Raw genomic sequence first — 14,148 nt, forward strand, 5'->3', positions numbered from 1 at the left:
TCTCCTTTTAGACCACAGGATGCTAACAAACCCGCTGAAACTAGTCAACCTCAATCTAGCACAGGGGGTTACAACCAGCCCAGCCTGGGCTACGGACAGAGTAACTACAGCTATCCCCAAGTCCCCGGGAGCTACGCCATGCAGCCAGTCACGGCACCGCCATCCTACCCTCCCACCAGGTCAGTCTCTTTGTTCGGGGTGGCTGAGCTAGTAGAATAACAAAACACTCTTTTTCAGGCCATTGACCGGCTTGCTTCTGCTTCCTCCGGTAAAATATGTCATCTGACTCCCAGTATAAGCCTGACCACATATTGTTACATTAGAACCTCAGTCCTAGGTTCCCATAGCAGTGCCTAGCAGCCAATAACTCTTCTCTCTAAATACAAACAAAAACAATTTTTTCCACTCTGGGTTCTTTAATTTTGCACTCTCAGTTCATTCAGATGAATGAGAAACAAAAGTATGTGAAAGCAAGTCAAGTGCAGGGCATTATTTTTTTTTAAACTTTATTTTAAGCATTTTGTATTTAACTTAATTCAGAGGTCCATTCATACACTGGTCTTTTAGTAGTTGCGCCAGGGCCTTTTCTTTTGACTAGGATTTTTTTGTTCTGCATTCTTTCTTAAAGTTAACCACACCAGCAGCTGCATAGTCCAGTTTAAAGTATGGGAAGAACTACAAGTTATTTCATTCACATTTAATTTGAAGCTAGTTTTCAAATGAATTGTTCTAAAATGTTAACAGCTCCCTTTTTTGCACTCATTTCATTGGTTTACGCATTCAAGTGCAACACATAAACAAGTTCAGGAGCAAATACAGCTAGCTGACTTGGGTGGGTGTCTCTCTGCAGCCTGGAGCAGCAGTGGGTAGGACTTCACTTCCTCCACAGAGCCCGGCCATACCTGTAGGGCCATACCTGTTACTATGCTCAGAGCAACTAATGGGGCGGGGGGTTGAATAGTAAGTGCACTTGGTGAAGAGAGGCTGTTGAATCCATACAGCTGTGGTGAGGGGTATGGTGATAGAATCTTAGTTTAATTGTACTTTAAAATACGTTATCTTTGTTTTTCAATTATGGTTCATCTGGAGTTTAACACCGGTTCTTTAAAGCTTTATTTCTATGTAAGAATGTCTTTGTTTAGTTTCCCTGCCATGTAATTGACATTGAAAGATGACTATCAAACTAATATTCATCTTTCATACAGTGCCTTGACTGTGAAGTTTTCTTACACATCTTTTCTTTGTTAATGTCCAGATTTCTTAGCTGATTGATTGGCATGTCTGAAAGTTTGAAACTATAATATACATAGCGAAGTAATTTGAAACTTAGACAAATCTTCAGGAGAAAATTGCCATTGGTACAAGTGGCCTGGTACCATTGGAGGTAGACTTAGAACTGAATGGCACACTTAATTTTGCCTCCTTTTTCTCAATGCATTTTTCATTGGGATAGCCTTCTCTGAATGCACATATGCATATTCTTAATACAGGAACTCCCAAATTTGCCTTGAATTTAATTGAAAATAACTTGTTTTAATGAGGTAGGAGGTAAAAGGGGAGGTTCTCTAAGGGTTGCACATTGTACAGATTGGTTGTTTTTAATAATTACCTCCTCCCTCCCATTTAAAGCTCTATTGTTCTGAATATAAAAACATCTGCTTGTTTTAAATTCAAACTGTTAATAATGTAGAAAGTAACTGCATTTTTAAGGGTGTCTATCACATGCTACGAATATCTCTTGTATCTAGGGGGGTTTCAAGAAATAAGCCTCTCCTTCCTAAAAAGCTTTTTTTCTTTTTCTTTCAGCTATTCCTCTACACAGCCGACTAGTTATGATCAGAGCAGTTACTCTCAGCAGAACACCTATGGGCAGCCGAGCAGCTATGGACAGCAGAGTAGCTATGGTCAACAAAGCAGCTATGGGCAGCAGCCGCCCACTAGTTACCCCCCCCAAACTGGATCCTACAGCCAGGCTCCAAGTCAATATAGCCAACAGAGCAGCAGCTACGGGCAGCAGAGTGAGTTGCTAAGAGAGAAAACCAAATAAGAATGGTTATGTTTGGAGTTTCTGAACAGGGGGAGATGCTCGTTACCATTGTTTACCTTGGGACTCCAGGATGCATCTTTAGGGCACAGCATCCTAGCTAATAGCGAGGATGTCCCAATAAAGCCTTCAGTGTTTTTCTCCAATTTAATTGTTCATAGTGCACCTTGCAAAAAGAAAGTTTGTAACTGACTAGAGAAAATGTTTTGCACTGCCATCCCCCGCTCTATTTGGGAAGGTTTTATGCGCTGAGTGAGGCCGGCATTCCTTATGGCCTGCCCACACCAACTCGCTGAGAGAGAGCAAGTAGTTATTAAAGACTACTGCAATTTTGATAGTCAAGTAAAAGCTATGTTTTGATTCTGTTTGTTTATATCCATAAAGAAAAAAAAATCCCTACAGAATAGTTTTATTTACGTGGAGAAGTAATCAAAAACTGTCTTCACAGTTTAATCTCTACACAGATTGTTGTTTCTTAATTAAATTCCATTCATGGGCATATTTCGTTACGACTGAAGTGAGGAGTGCTACTTGATAGAGCCCAACCCGTAGCAACTTGCTAAGCCCTAAGCACCCTGGCTCTGTTTTTGTTTGTACAGTGTAGTTTAAAGCAGCAGCTTTTAGAGACATCTTAGAATACAGAACCCTGTAAACTGGGAGCCATAGGGATGTTTGTTTGGGAGTGGTTTATTCTAAACTAACTAACTAAGGTTACTTCAGCCTTGACGAACCAGCAGTTTTTGTTGAGCTTAAAAGAGCCTGCTGATGAGGGGTGCTTTATCAAGTATAAAGAAGATGATGCCTTGGCTAGTGCCTTGCAGTTGAGAATTGTGATTCCAGGAGCAAGTACAACAGGCAGTGGTATAAATGCTCGTCCATGGCTTACAGATGTGACTCTTTCCTCAGGTTCATTCCGACAGGACCACCCCAGTAGCATGGGTGTTTATGGGCAGGAGTCTGGAGGATTTTCCGGACCAGGAGAGAACCGGAGCATGAGTGGCCCTGATAACCGGGGCAGGGGAAGAGGGGGATTTGATCGTGGAGGCATGAGCAGAGGTGGGCGGGGAGGAGGACGCGGTGGAATGGGGTAAGAGCAAACCTTTTCTCCTTTTACCTAATTTTGTTTCATCCGTAGGATTTTCAATGGAAAAAAGGGACTGAAAGACATAAGAAATTTATTTCTGCATTTCCATGGACAATCTGTTGAGCCCAAGCCACTTCTAAAACATGGAAATGTCGTCTTTATGGCACATATTAAGTGGCAGTTTGCTTTTTTCCCTGCCAATCTACTTGGTTGGGTTGGGGAGAACAAAGAATGGTTTTGAAACTAGAGCTTTCAGTTCCCTTCATGGTTTCCAGAGGTCAAAAGCCTCTGTGGGGTAATAGATTTGGGATGGAACACACACAACCCATCTAACAATCCTAGGTTTTTAACTAATTGCCTCTAAATGGTTGTCTTGAAATACCTGGTGTATATACTGCAGAAAAAGAATGCAGCTGTTTTCCACAATGTTTGTCCCCAACTTCTGTTTGTACTTGGAACTGTTGAACGTTATGTTGAAGATCTTGGTCCCATAACCCTTGAACTATGTGACCTGAGGTATACCTCGTACAAGAAAAATCCAATAGCTTTTTGCAGAGAAATGTATATAATTATAGGATTACTCCTTATTGGAGATTTTGAGAAGTCTAAATCGGTTTGACCATTTTGATTGATGGCACAATCTGGTTTAGAAAATTTTGTTTAGATTAATAACATAACCTTGCTATCTGTACCTGCCCTTCCCCTCCCTTCTCCCATCCTCTCTTTCCTTTCTGGTATTTGTACTTTGATGAAGGTGAGGGATAATGTTGGTGGTTAACATGATCAGAAGGCTTAGTTCTGTGTGTGTTCTGTCCCGATATAAACTAGTAAAAAGTTATGCAGAATGTTAGATTAAATGTGAATTATATTTGGTGCCACTGTTGATTCAAGGAAAAATTGAATTAAGATTTCTTTTTTTATAGAGGTGGACTTCAAAATTAGATTTAAAAAAATTATTCTTTTATATTAGCAAATCTATTTACTGTTGAAAAATACTGATTGAAAATACTGTTTTGCATATTCTGCATAACTTAGAAGTCTTCAGTGAAATCTTTATTGGAAGAAACTCATTTTACAACATGCAAAAATTTGTAAATAATTTGGTATAGAGTAAAATCAGTTCGCTAATTTGGAGAATGTCATTCCATTATAAAGGTTTCACTTCTTTATGGATGTTTTAAAATAGACATAGACACTTGAAATTACTATCATCACGTCTCCAATCACCTAGAAGTCTTAGTATTTTTCAATCACAGAACCTATTTCAAATTTTTTCATTTGATACTCCAGAAGTAATAATTCTTGATTTTGCTAGACGTTGCTAGTAGAGGGGGGTCCCCTCTTTCTGGATGAGAAGTCTCTCCTGGAGCCGTAGGAAAAAAATCATGGCTTTCCCCATAGGTTTTTCAACAGACTGTGAAGCAGTCAGTTGGATCCTTTGGGGATAGGACAGGGGCGTTCCCCCTTCCTCTTTTTTATTGTGGTGTGGTGATGGTTTTCAGTGTCTTCTGCAGGTAAGGCACTCAATGTTATTAACATGCCCTTTTTCATTGCCTCAGTATTTTGATATTTTCATTGGCTGTTAAACGTGGAAACTTTTTAACATGCTTTGTCGCATTTATATGCTACAGGTTACAAAGTGAGAGCCTTGTATACACTTCAATACTTAAAAAGTACCCGTACTCAGTACTCAGCCCAGTACTCAGCCGGCAGCATAATGAAAAGTGGGACTAGACACGTGTCCATATGGAGAGGAAAAATATACATAGAATATTTTTAACAAAATGTATTCATTGTATAAATGGAATCCTTCTGTAACTTTGGTAACTGCATACTTGTTGTTTGGTAATAAATCAGAGGAGGTATAATAATACTCTAGAATTGTGTAACATTAAAGTGTAAACTTTTGTGTTTAAAGAAAGAGAACATTTTATGGTGTGTACTTTTAAAAAGGAAACAAAGCTGCATGCAACAGCTTGAAATTGTATATTCAGGTATTAAAGTGCAATACTGGTTAGAAGAAGTTTAGGGCCTCCCACTGAGGAGCTGCCTTTGTTTAATTTTAACGAAGAAGAAAACAAAAAGACCCAATTCATATTCCCTCCCCCTTTAAAATATATAAGGCAGTAATTTTATACTGCCAATGTCATTCTCAACTGATATGTCTATAAAGTTGCACCCCCAGTCCATTGAGCCTTGGTATTGGTTGTAAATTCTCCTTTCACAGCGATTGTTACATTCATCAGTGCCTTGAAATGTATGGCTTTATGCTGAAGATTGGCTGGATGCGTCCTCTGATGTGTGTTGTAGGCATTTAATGTGGTTGTCTCCTGCTTTATTATACTGTGCCTTGTTAGGAAGCCCAGGGCCTCACTGGTCTCTCCCCTGGGAGAAGTTGAGGGTGCACCTTTATGAACATGGAAAGGCTCGTCACAGCAGTTGCCCAGCTTGTTACTCCTCTACACCAAGCTCTCTTTGTTTTTCAGCTGATGGGATGGGTGTTTGGGATCTATTTTTCCCCCACATTTGCCAAGTATTGCACTATTAATACCAGCCCCCGAAATGAAAGGAACCAACCATACTGGTGTGTACGATCAGACAAGCAAGGTTGTATATAAAGGAAATTTGAGCAAGCTGCCCTGAAGAAAGGCATAGTGACAAGATGAGAGAGATGCATTGTTTGGAGATGTGTTTAGCCAGTGCCCTTCTTCCCCACGAGCCCCCCCAAGGCTCAGAGCGGTACTGGCTTTTAAAGGGAAAGGCCTTCATTTCTTCGTTTATCCCCCCAGCAGCGCTGGAGAGCGAGGTGGCTTCAATAAGCCTGGTGGTAAGTTTTTGAGTATTACCATGGATAGTGTTTAAAAAAATACAGTCAGTTTTTAGAAAACTATAATTTGTTATTAGTTTCATAAGCGGTTTAAAAATGATCTATACAAAAGAGACTAATGGGTACTGCCGGCATTGTCTTAGGGGTAATAAGGTTAACCTACGGTTACAAAACAAAGGGTAACGAAGTATTGAGCAACTGCTTCTGTAATATGGGGGAGAGTACATTTTTTAAATTTGGTTTATATGGAGGAAAAATTTTGACTTAAATTTAACACTATAATCTGGCACATAAGCATTGAGAGTGAATTTGGTTAATGGTTTAAAAGTAAACCAGCAAAGAAAAAGCAAACCCTAGCAAACTTTTCACAAATGCTAAAGGGGCACTGCTCCATTTTAGCAGTGCAGGTCATTTTGAATTTAATGAAGCCCCATCAAATGGTGGTGTAGTAGATAGTTATGTGTGTTTGTAAGGTTTGTAGCTTGCAAGACGTGCACTAATAATATTTTATATGCTCTTTTCCTGGTTGGCAGGACCCATGGACGAAGGACCAGATCTTGATCTAGGTAATTTTGAATTCTTGCATTTTACCATGTGTTTTATAAACGAGTAGCACAGAAATGAGTGTGTGCTAGAGTTCAGCAGCCTGACAGATGAGTGTGATACGCTTGCTATCGAGGGCAGTCTGGGGCTTCCTTGAAGAGCATCTACTTACAATAGCCTTAAACCAAGGAAACCAGAAGTCGTCTGGCATTCTTCTTACAGTCATTCTCGGCTTTGTGATGAAGCCCACTGGGCAGTAAGGACCAGCTGATTAATACGTCCCTATAGATTCATAACTCCCTTCTGTCGTCTTTTCTCTGGAAGGCCCACCTGTTGATCCAGATGAAGACTCTGACAATAGTGCGATTTACGTGCAAGGATTAAATGACAATGTGACTCTGGATGATCTGGCAGACTTCTTTAAGCAGTGTGGAGTGGTTAAGGTAAGACAAGCAAACCATGCAGTCTGACAGATCTTCTGACCGCACGGCATTTTCAAGAGACTAAATTGATGTTGAAAGTAGTTTCTGGGGGCCGGCCCAGTGGCTCAGGCTGTTGGAGCTCCGTGCTCCTAATGCCAAAGGCTGCTGGTTCGACTCCCACATGGGCCAGTAGGCTCTCAACCACAAGGTTGCGCCCCCTGCAACTAACATCAGCAACTGGACCTGGAGCTGGGCTGCGCCCTCCACAACTAAGATTGAAAGGACAACTTGACTTGGAAAAAGTCCTGGAAGTACACACTGTTCCCCAATAAAGTCCTGTTCCCCTTCCCCTTCCTTAAAAAAAAAAAAAAAAGAAAAAAAAGAAAGTAGTTTCTGAAGTTGCCTGACTTTTCATTCTGGATGTATTGTGGTTTGCTCCTTAGAATACCAAAACAAAAACAAAAAAAAACACCACACACTTTTAATAAAAGTGCTAAATGTGGTTTAAGCGTACTTGATAACTCAGTCATTTTTATAATTATCAGTTAATTAATTATAAGAACACTTGGACCTACTTATTGTGAAATACAGAATATAACTTAAAGAGTTTTTTAAGTAATGAACATTAATGTATCCACTTCCCAGCATAAGAAGGGGGGTTTTATGAGTACCTCTGAAATACCTGGTGTAGTTCTCTTCCCAGTTTTATCCCTTCTCCCCACTCCCATCCTGAATTTTATTCCCTTTCTTCTCTTTATAATATCCCCAATAATATTTTGTTTTCACATAATTTTGAAGAATGTTTATTAAACACTACTATAAGGCAGTACTATTCTGGGAATATACCAGAAACAAATAGGTAAGAACCCGTGGAATCTACACATAGCAGGGAGCATATAGTTAAAAAGGACTATAGTGTATTTAATGGTGATAAGTGTTATGGAGAAAAACAAATACAGCATAAGGGCAGGGTTAAAATGAGGAATGGGCCCATACACATCGGAGTGGCCAGGATATTTCAGAATAATGGAGAGAATAGCAAGGCAGAGGTCCTTGAGCAGGAGTTTGCCTGGCAAACTCAAGGAAGCTGATGTGACTAGAAAGTTGTGGTCTGAGCTACTGGAATGGTGGTAGCGTTGTTAGTTAGCTGGGGAGTTGGGGGGGGGGTCCCTAGGTCAGATGCTCAAAAGTTTGGGAATTCTGTATTTCATTTGTAAATACATCACTCATTACTCATTCATTCTCTTACAGACAGATGGGTTGTTTTTAGTAATAAGCCAGGCTGCAGTAAGCGTTCTTTTGCTCTCGTTTCTCTAATATGTATAGTTGATTCTTGTTATTCACGGTAGTTAGGTTCTATCAGGTCACTACAAACACTGAATTAGTGAACGCTGAACCGCTTCTCCTAGGGGAAGTGTGTATGCATATATACACACATATCTCGTAGATTCTAATCATAAATGCTAAAAACAACTCATCAGGTAGATTCTTTTTATTTTACAAAGAGAAAAGGGAGTTCAGAAGTGTTCACTGCCTGGGGTGGTATTCAGATTTACCCAACTAGCCGCCTCTGGTCATCTCTAGAGAGAGCGGGAACGAGAGGGCAGTGTCATCTTGTGTGACCTCAGCTGGGTAAACGTGTGCCTTAGGCAACGTAAAGTTTTTTGCTGCTCTGTGTGTCTGCAAATAACCACAAAAGTACCACTAGTGTTGATTTTGGAATTACAAATAAATTTCATCAAGTAGGTAAATTTGCAAATGTTGAATCCACGAATAATGAATCAGTTCAACCCTGGCATAAAATTGCTGTTTTTTTTGTTTTGTTTTTTTTTTTTCAAATTGCTGGTTCTTGAGGTGTGTGTATGTTTAACTTCACAAGGTAATGGTGTGGCTGACCACTTAGCCGCCCATCAGTCTTACTGACAGCACCACATTCACCACGTCCTTGCCACACCTGGGAATCGTGGCTTTCTAACTTGCTAATCTGATAGAAGAAACGAGAAATGTGACTTTTACATTTGCTTTTCCCTGGTTGCTACGTATGTTATAATTGCCCACCGTTGTCTGTGAAATGCCTGTTTGTGTCTTGTACTCATTTTTCATTGGGTTGTTTGTCCTTTGTTCATTTGCATGTAATTCTTTTATGTTACTTGAATGCTGATCCTTGGTTAGTTTGTGTGATCCTGTATTAATAGCACAGTTAATTACTGTGTCTTTATGCTAAGTCTTGATACCTAGTAAGGCACATTCTTCTGTTTCACTCTTTAAGAATGTGTTGCTGTTTATTCCTGCTCTTCTGTATACATTTTAGAATGAGTTTATGAGGTTGCTTACAAACCCAAATTGGGTATTGGCTGACTCTGTAAGACAATTTGGGAATTCACATTTTCCTAACATTGGTCTTTTTTCTATGAACATTGTATGTCTCCATTTATTTAAGTCTTATAAAAGTGATTTTTAAAATACATATCCCATCCTTCATACCACTGTTTTGCCATATTTCCTTTCAGTCTTTATATGTCCCTTATATAAAAACATATAGGTATCAATACATAAATATTATAACCATTGTTTTTTTTAAAGCCCTATAATCACATGCTCTCAAATATCACTGGATATGTAAACAAATATGTATAGATTAGACTTTGATCTAATCTATATGTACATTTAATGCAAAACACACATGGGAGACAGCCGGTTAGCTCAGTTGTTAGAGCGCAGTGCTCTTAACAAAGTTGCCAGTTCGAACCCCACATGGGCCACTGAGCTGCGCCCTCCACAACTAGATTGAAACAACTACGTACTTGACTTGGAGCTGATAGGTCCTGGAAAAACACACACACACACACACACACACACACACACACCACCCCCATCCCCCATATTCTTGAGCAATATGGCTCCTGAATTCAGCTGCATCTGGTGTTCAGCTGAAAAACTAGTGATCTGTTCTAGTTTTGGAGGAAGAATTGGCTGTGGTAGACTGCTTCAGGAGTCCTTGGTAGCACGCTCACAGCCCTGTGTACTGTACTTAAGGACTTGAGGGTAATTTTTACTCGATGGAAATGTCTTACGTGATGACATCAAAGCCTGACTGCCTTCTAAGAGGTGGGTGCTCCCACTCGGCGCCTATAGTGTGGCATAGAAACTGCTGGGACAGGTACCAGGACACCAGGAGGAAATGGCTAGGGAAGGAGGGGGGCCTATTTTGGTTCTTAGGATAAAATGCATCTAAGAGGGAAAAAAGCATCTATACATATTTTTTGTAGCAGTTTAGGAAATGATTCACCCATAATTCCACTACTCAGATAAATTAATACCTTACTGAATGTGTCTGAAAAAATAGTGCTATTGACAGTTTGAGGGACTTCTCTGAATTTCACGTGGACTTTTTGTTCCCCAAAACTAGTATATTCTGCTCAATGCCTAACCGTGCAATTTTACACCTAGATGAACAAGCGAACCGGACAACCCCTGATCCATATCTACTTGGACAAGGAGACAGGAAAGCCCAAAGGTGATGCGACAGTGTCCTATGAAGATCCGCCGACTGCCAAGGCTGCGGTGGAGTGGTTTGACGGTAGGCGCCTGGAGTAACGGGGTGCGCACGGGCGTTCTTACCTGGCTGCTGGGGGCCGGGGGCCTGGTCGAGAGAGTGCACGTGTCAGCTTGTGGTAAAGAGGATCTTGCTGGTGTGTTGAACTGTTAGAATGTCATACTCTGTAGTGGTTCTAGGGACAAGGGACAGATACACTCTCCTGTGCGTGAGTAACTAGCGGGGATGGCAGGAAGGAGCTCCTTGAAAGCTATAGGAGCCGGAAGACAGTTGGTCTGTTCCTGGGGGAGCACTGATGGCTGTTGGGATGCTGCTTGCCTGGCTCCCGTCAGCCACGTGAGGCCCAGTCACAGTCTGGATTAGGAGATCCCTTAGTTTCAGTCATCATTATTACAGATGACGTTGCTTAAAGTTGTAAAAATGCTTCTGAGCACAAATATCAGAAGGTACCCAAAACCCACCAGCAGCTTCTCCAGTATACATTTGAGTTTATGTGTATATGGCCTTGACAAAACGGACTCGAAAGTGTCAGAGGACAAGTGTGGGCTCTTGTCTCTTGGCCATTTCATGTTCTTCCTGTCCCTGCTTCTCACCGTACACTGGACAGGGTGCCCGTGCACACTGCGCCTCCCCCCAGCTTACTTCCTCTTTAGGATGGAGAGGTCTTTAGTGTCTTCTGAAGGCTTTTTCTGGCCTTGCCGGTAACGCTCTGAAGAGAAGACGGGCGGGCACACTAATGTAGCTGGAGCCGTGGGATTGGTGACGAGGGCGTGGGCTAGCCTTGCCTAGGAGGCTGGAAGTAACTGGTATTTTGTTGTCTTTTTCCAGGGAAAGATTTTCAAGGGAGCAAACTTAAAGTTTCTCTTGCTCGGAAGAAGCCACCGATGAACAGCATGCGGGGGGGGATGGCGCCCCGCGAGGGCAGGGGGATGCCGCCGCCGCTCCGTGGAGGTAGTCCCTGGACACCTGCTCTCACATACTTCTGTGCTGTTTCGAACGTTGTTTTACTACACTTGTCTTTGAGAAGCTTGATTCCAGGGTGAAGCCAGCCCATTAGAAACACTAAAGAGGGATGTAGAGTCAATACGAGACCGCTGAATGCTTGGCGGTCAAAGTTTGTGGGAGTAAAAGGAAGCGAAGAACAGAGCTTGATTGGTCAGGGAGGCTGGAATCCCTGTGGAGCACTGTGCCTGGCGTCAGCTGTTTTCTGCTTTGGTCCCTTCGTCTACGTGGGAACACCTGCCCTTGTACTGTGGGAGCTAACTGATAATATACTTGACCCTTAAACAACACAGGGGTTAGGGGGGCCAGCACCCCTTGCAGGCGAAAATCTGCATATAACTTAAGGTGGCCCTCCACATACATGGATTCCCAACCATGGAGTTCAAACCCATGTTGTTCCAGGGGCAGCTGTACGTGAGAAGCACAGAGCTAGGTTCTGGGCCTGTGGAAATGTAGGGCAGGTGATGGGACAATGACAGCTATGAGCTCTATATGAATTCCCTTAGTGGTATATACAGAGGGTGCCAAAAAAAATGTACACTTATTTTAAGAAAGGAAAAAACTATTGTAAGGCTATCTACCAGTAACAAAAGAGGAGTACAGGTCGTGTGTATACATTTTTTTGGCACCCCCAGTATTTCCCAGTAGCAAATCGGGTGCTATAAAGAGGTGATTGCTCTTTCTTATTGCAGGTCCAGGGGGCCCAGGAGGTCCTGGGGGACCCATGGGTCGCATGGGAGGCCGTGGAGGAGACAGAGGAGGCTTCCCCCCCAGAGGCCCCCGGGGTTCCCGAGGGAACCCCTCCGGAGGAGGAAACGTCCAGCACCGAGCTGGAGACTGGCAGTGCCCCAATCCGTATGTACTTTTGGCAAATTGATAGCCTTCTAATGAAGTCACCCTACATCCCATTCTGGAGAGAAGTGCTAGATTCTCTCTGTTTAGATGAGCTGTTGGGGGGAGGCGGCGGGGGGTTAATCAGTCATTCACCAGCGTCCTCAGAACCTTCTAAAGAAGGTCCCCTGGACTCGGGTCCACATACACGTGGTTGTACAGACGTTTTGCTGGATTAAACACTGGTCCAATGGGTGCGTTTTCTGCCTTAAGCTGTGGCTCTGAAGCCATTTTGTGTGGACAGATCCTCTTAATGTTGAACCAGGACCCAGTGTTTGTGGTGATGGAGTGAGTGTGTGCCTGCTCCTATGTCCCTTGGCTTGTTCAGCTTCCTTCCTTGGTGATTTCTGTTGTGATGTAATTTTGTGCAGGGGTTGTGGGAACCAGAACTTCGCCTGGAGGACAGAATGCAACCAGTGTAAGGCCCCGAAGCCTGAAGGCTTCCTCCCGCCGCCTTTCCCACCCCCGGGTACGTACAGGTTTTGTGAGCATCTCTTCAGCTTCTTGGTACTAAACCTCTTACTAACTTGGCGGGCTTGGTAACTACAGCTGCCAACCGCTGAGAAGCAGGTCAGCGGTTTCCCAGGTCAGCCCCGCACTGCGGCTCTTTAAGCCCCATCACCACTTCTAAATGGTGACCCAGCTGTCCGGACCAAGTGAAGGACCTGCTGTGTTTCTGCTCTAGGAGGTCAGGCCGTGAGGCCTGTCCACAGAGCCTTTGCGTCCACCCATTCTGTCTGGCCACTGACCTGGCCTCTCCTGTCCTTCCCCTTAGGTGGTGACCGAGGCAGAGGTGGCCCTGGCGGCATGCGGGGAGGAAGAGGTGGCCTCATGGACCGGGGTGGTCCCGGTGGAATGTTCAGAGGTGGCCGTGGAGGAGACAGAGGTGGCTTCCGTGGCGGCCGGGGCATGGACCGAGGTGGCTTTGGAGGAGGAAGACGAGGTGGCCCTGGAGGTCCCCCTGGACCTTTGATGGAACAGATGGGAGGAAGAAGAGGCGGGCGTGGAGGCCCTGGAAAAATGGATAAGTACGTGGTGGTGAAGAGCGGCTGTGGGCTGCTGGGCACCAGGGCTCAGGCCTGTGGGAGGGCTCCCTGCTGGCCTTTCCCCATTTAACTCCGCACCCCTCTTTCCTTTCGCCTCAGCAGAGGCGAGCACCGGCAGGAGCGCAGAGACCGGCCCTACTAGACGCAGAGACCCCGCGGAGCTGCATTGACTACCAGATTTATTTTTTAAACCAGAAAATGTTTTAAATTTATAATTCCATATTTATAATGTTGGCCACAGCATTATGATTATTCCTTGTCTGTACTTTAGTATTTTTCACCATTTGTGAAGAAACATTAAAACAAGTTAAATGGTAGTGTGCTGAGTTTTTTTTCCTTCTTTTAAAGATGGTTGTTTAACTAAGACTAAACAATGGGAACCCCTTGTGAGCATGCTCAGTATAATTGTGGAGAACCAAGAGGGCCTCTAACTGTAACAATGTTCATGGTTGTGATGTTTTTTTTTTTTTTAAAATAAAATTCCAAATGTTTATAAACAGTCATCCTTCTCGGCCTCTGTTCCGCAGTCGCTGCCTGTCTACTTGGAGCAGGTCCCTGACCCACCAGGGAGTGGGGTGCCATCCGGATAAACAGCTCATTCACGTGTCACATGAGGGAAACTCTGAAATGGTCGTGACACGAAAACCAAGCAAGACAGCACAGTGTTGGTCATGGGGTTGCCTCAAGGAAAAGGGTTGGGGTGTCACTCTGACCCTGAAGCGTATTTCCAGGG

General features: G+C 43.2%; 1 protein-coding gene across 9 annotated transcripts in view; it reads left to right on the top strand.

Moving 5' to 3' along the window:
• Positions 1-13,918, top strand: part of EWSR1 (EWS RNA binding protein 1) — a gene marked incomplete at its 3' end in the record, with an annotated part of 26,648 nt that extends 12,730 nt beyond the window's left edge. For 2 of the 9 annotated variants that reach the window (XM_081037477.1, XM_081037473.1), the window contains 12 exons: positions 12-179; positions 1,807-2,018; positions 2,951-3,131; positions 5,918-5,955; positions 6,489-6,521; positions 6,823-6,941; positions 10,371-10,500; positions 11,305-11,427; positions 12,171-12,333; positions 12,741-12,838; positions 13,145-13,397; positions 13,515-13,918. In XM_081037477.1, the coding sequence (XP_080893603.1) occupies positions 12-179; positions 1,807-2,018; positions 2,951-3,131; positions 5,918-5,955; positions 6,489-6,521; positions 6,823-6,941; positions 10,371-10,500; positions 11,305-11,427; positions 12,171-12,333; positions 12,741-12,838; positions 13,145-13,397; positions 13,515-13,557 (1,561 nt within the window). Of the gene's footprint in view, positions 1-11; positions 180-1,806; positions 2,019-2,950; positions 3,136-5,917; positions 5,956-6,488; positions 6,522-6,822; positions 6,942-10,370; positions 10,501-11,304; positions 11,428-12,170; positions 12,334-12,740; positions 12,839-13,144; positions 13,398-13,514 lie in introns of those variants that run through there. The other 7 variants (XM_081037478.1, XM_081037474.1, XM_081037479.1 and 4 more) reach the window with 4 other exon arrangements.
• Between the last annotated feature and the right edge of the window lie 230 nt (positions 13,919-14,148).

The sequence above is a fragment of the Rhinolophus hipposideros genome, assembly GCF_964194185.1.
Source record: "Rhinolophus hipposideros genome assembly, chromosome: 24".
Lineage (NCBI taxonomy): Eukaryota > Metazoa > Chordata > Mammalia > Chiroptera > Rhinolophidae > Rhinolophus > Rhinolophus hipposideros.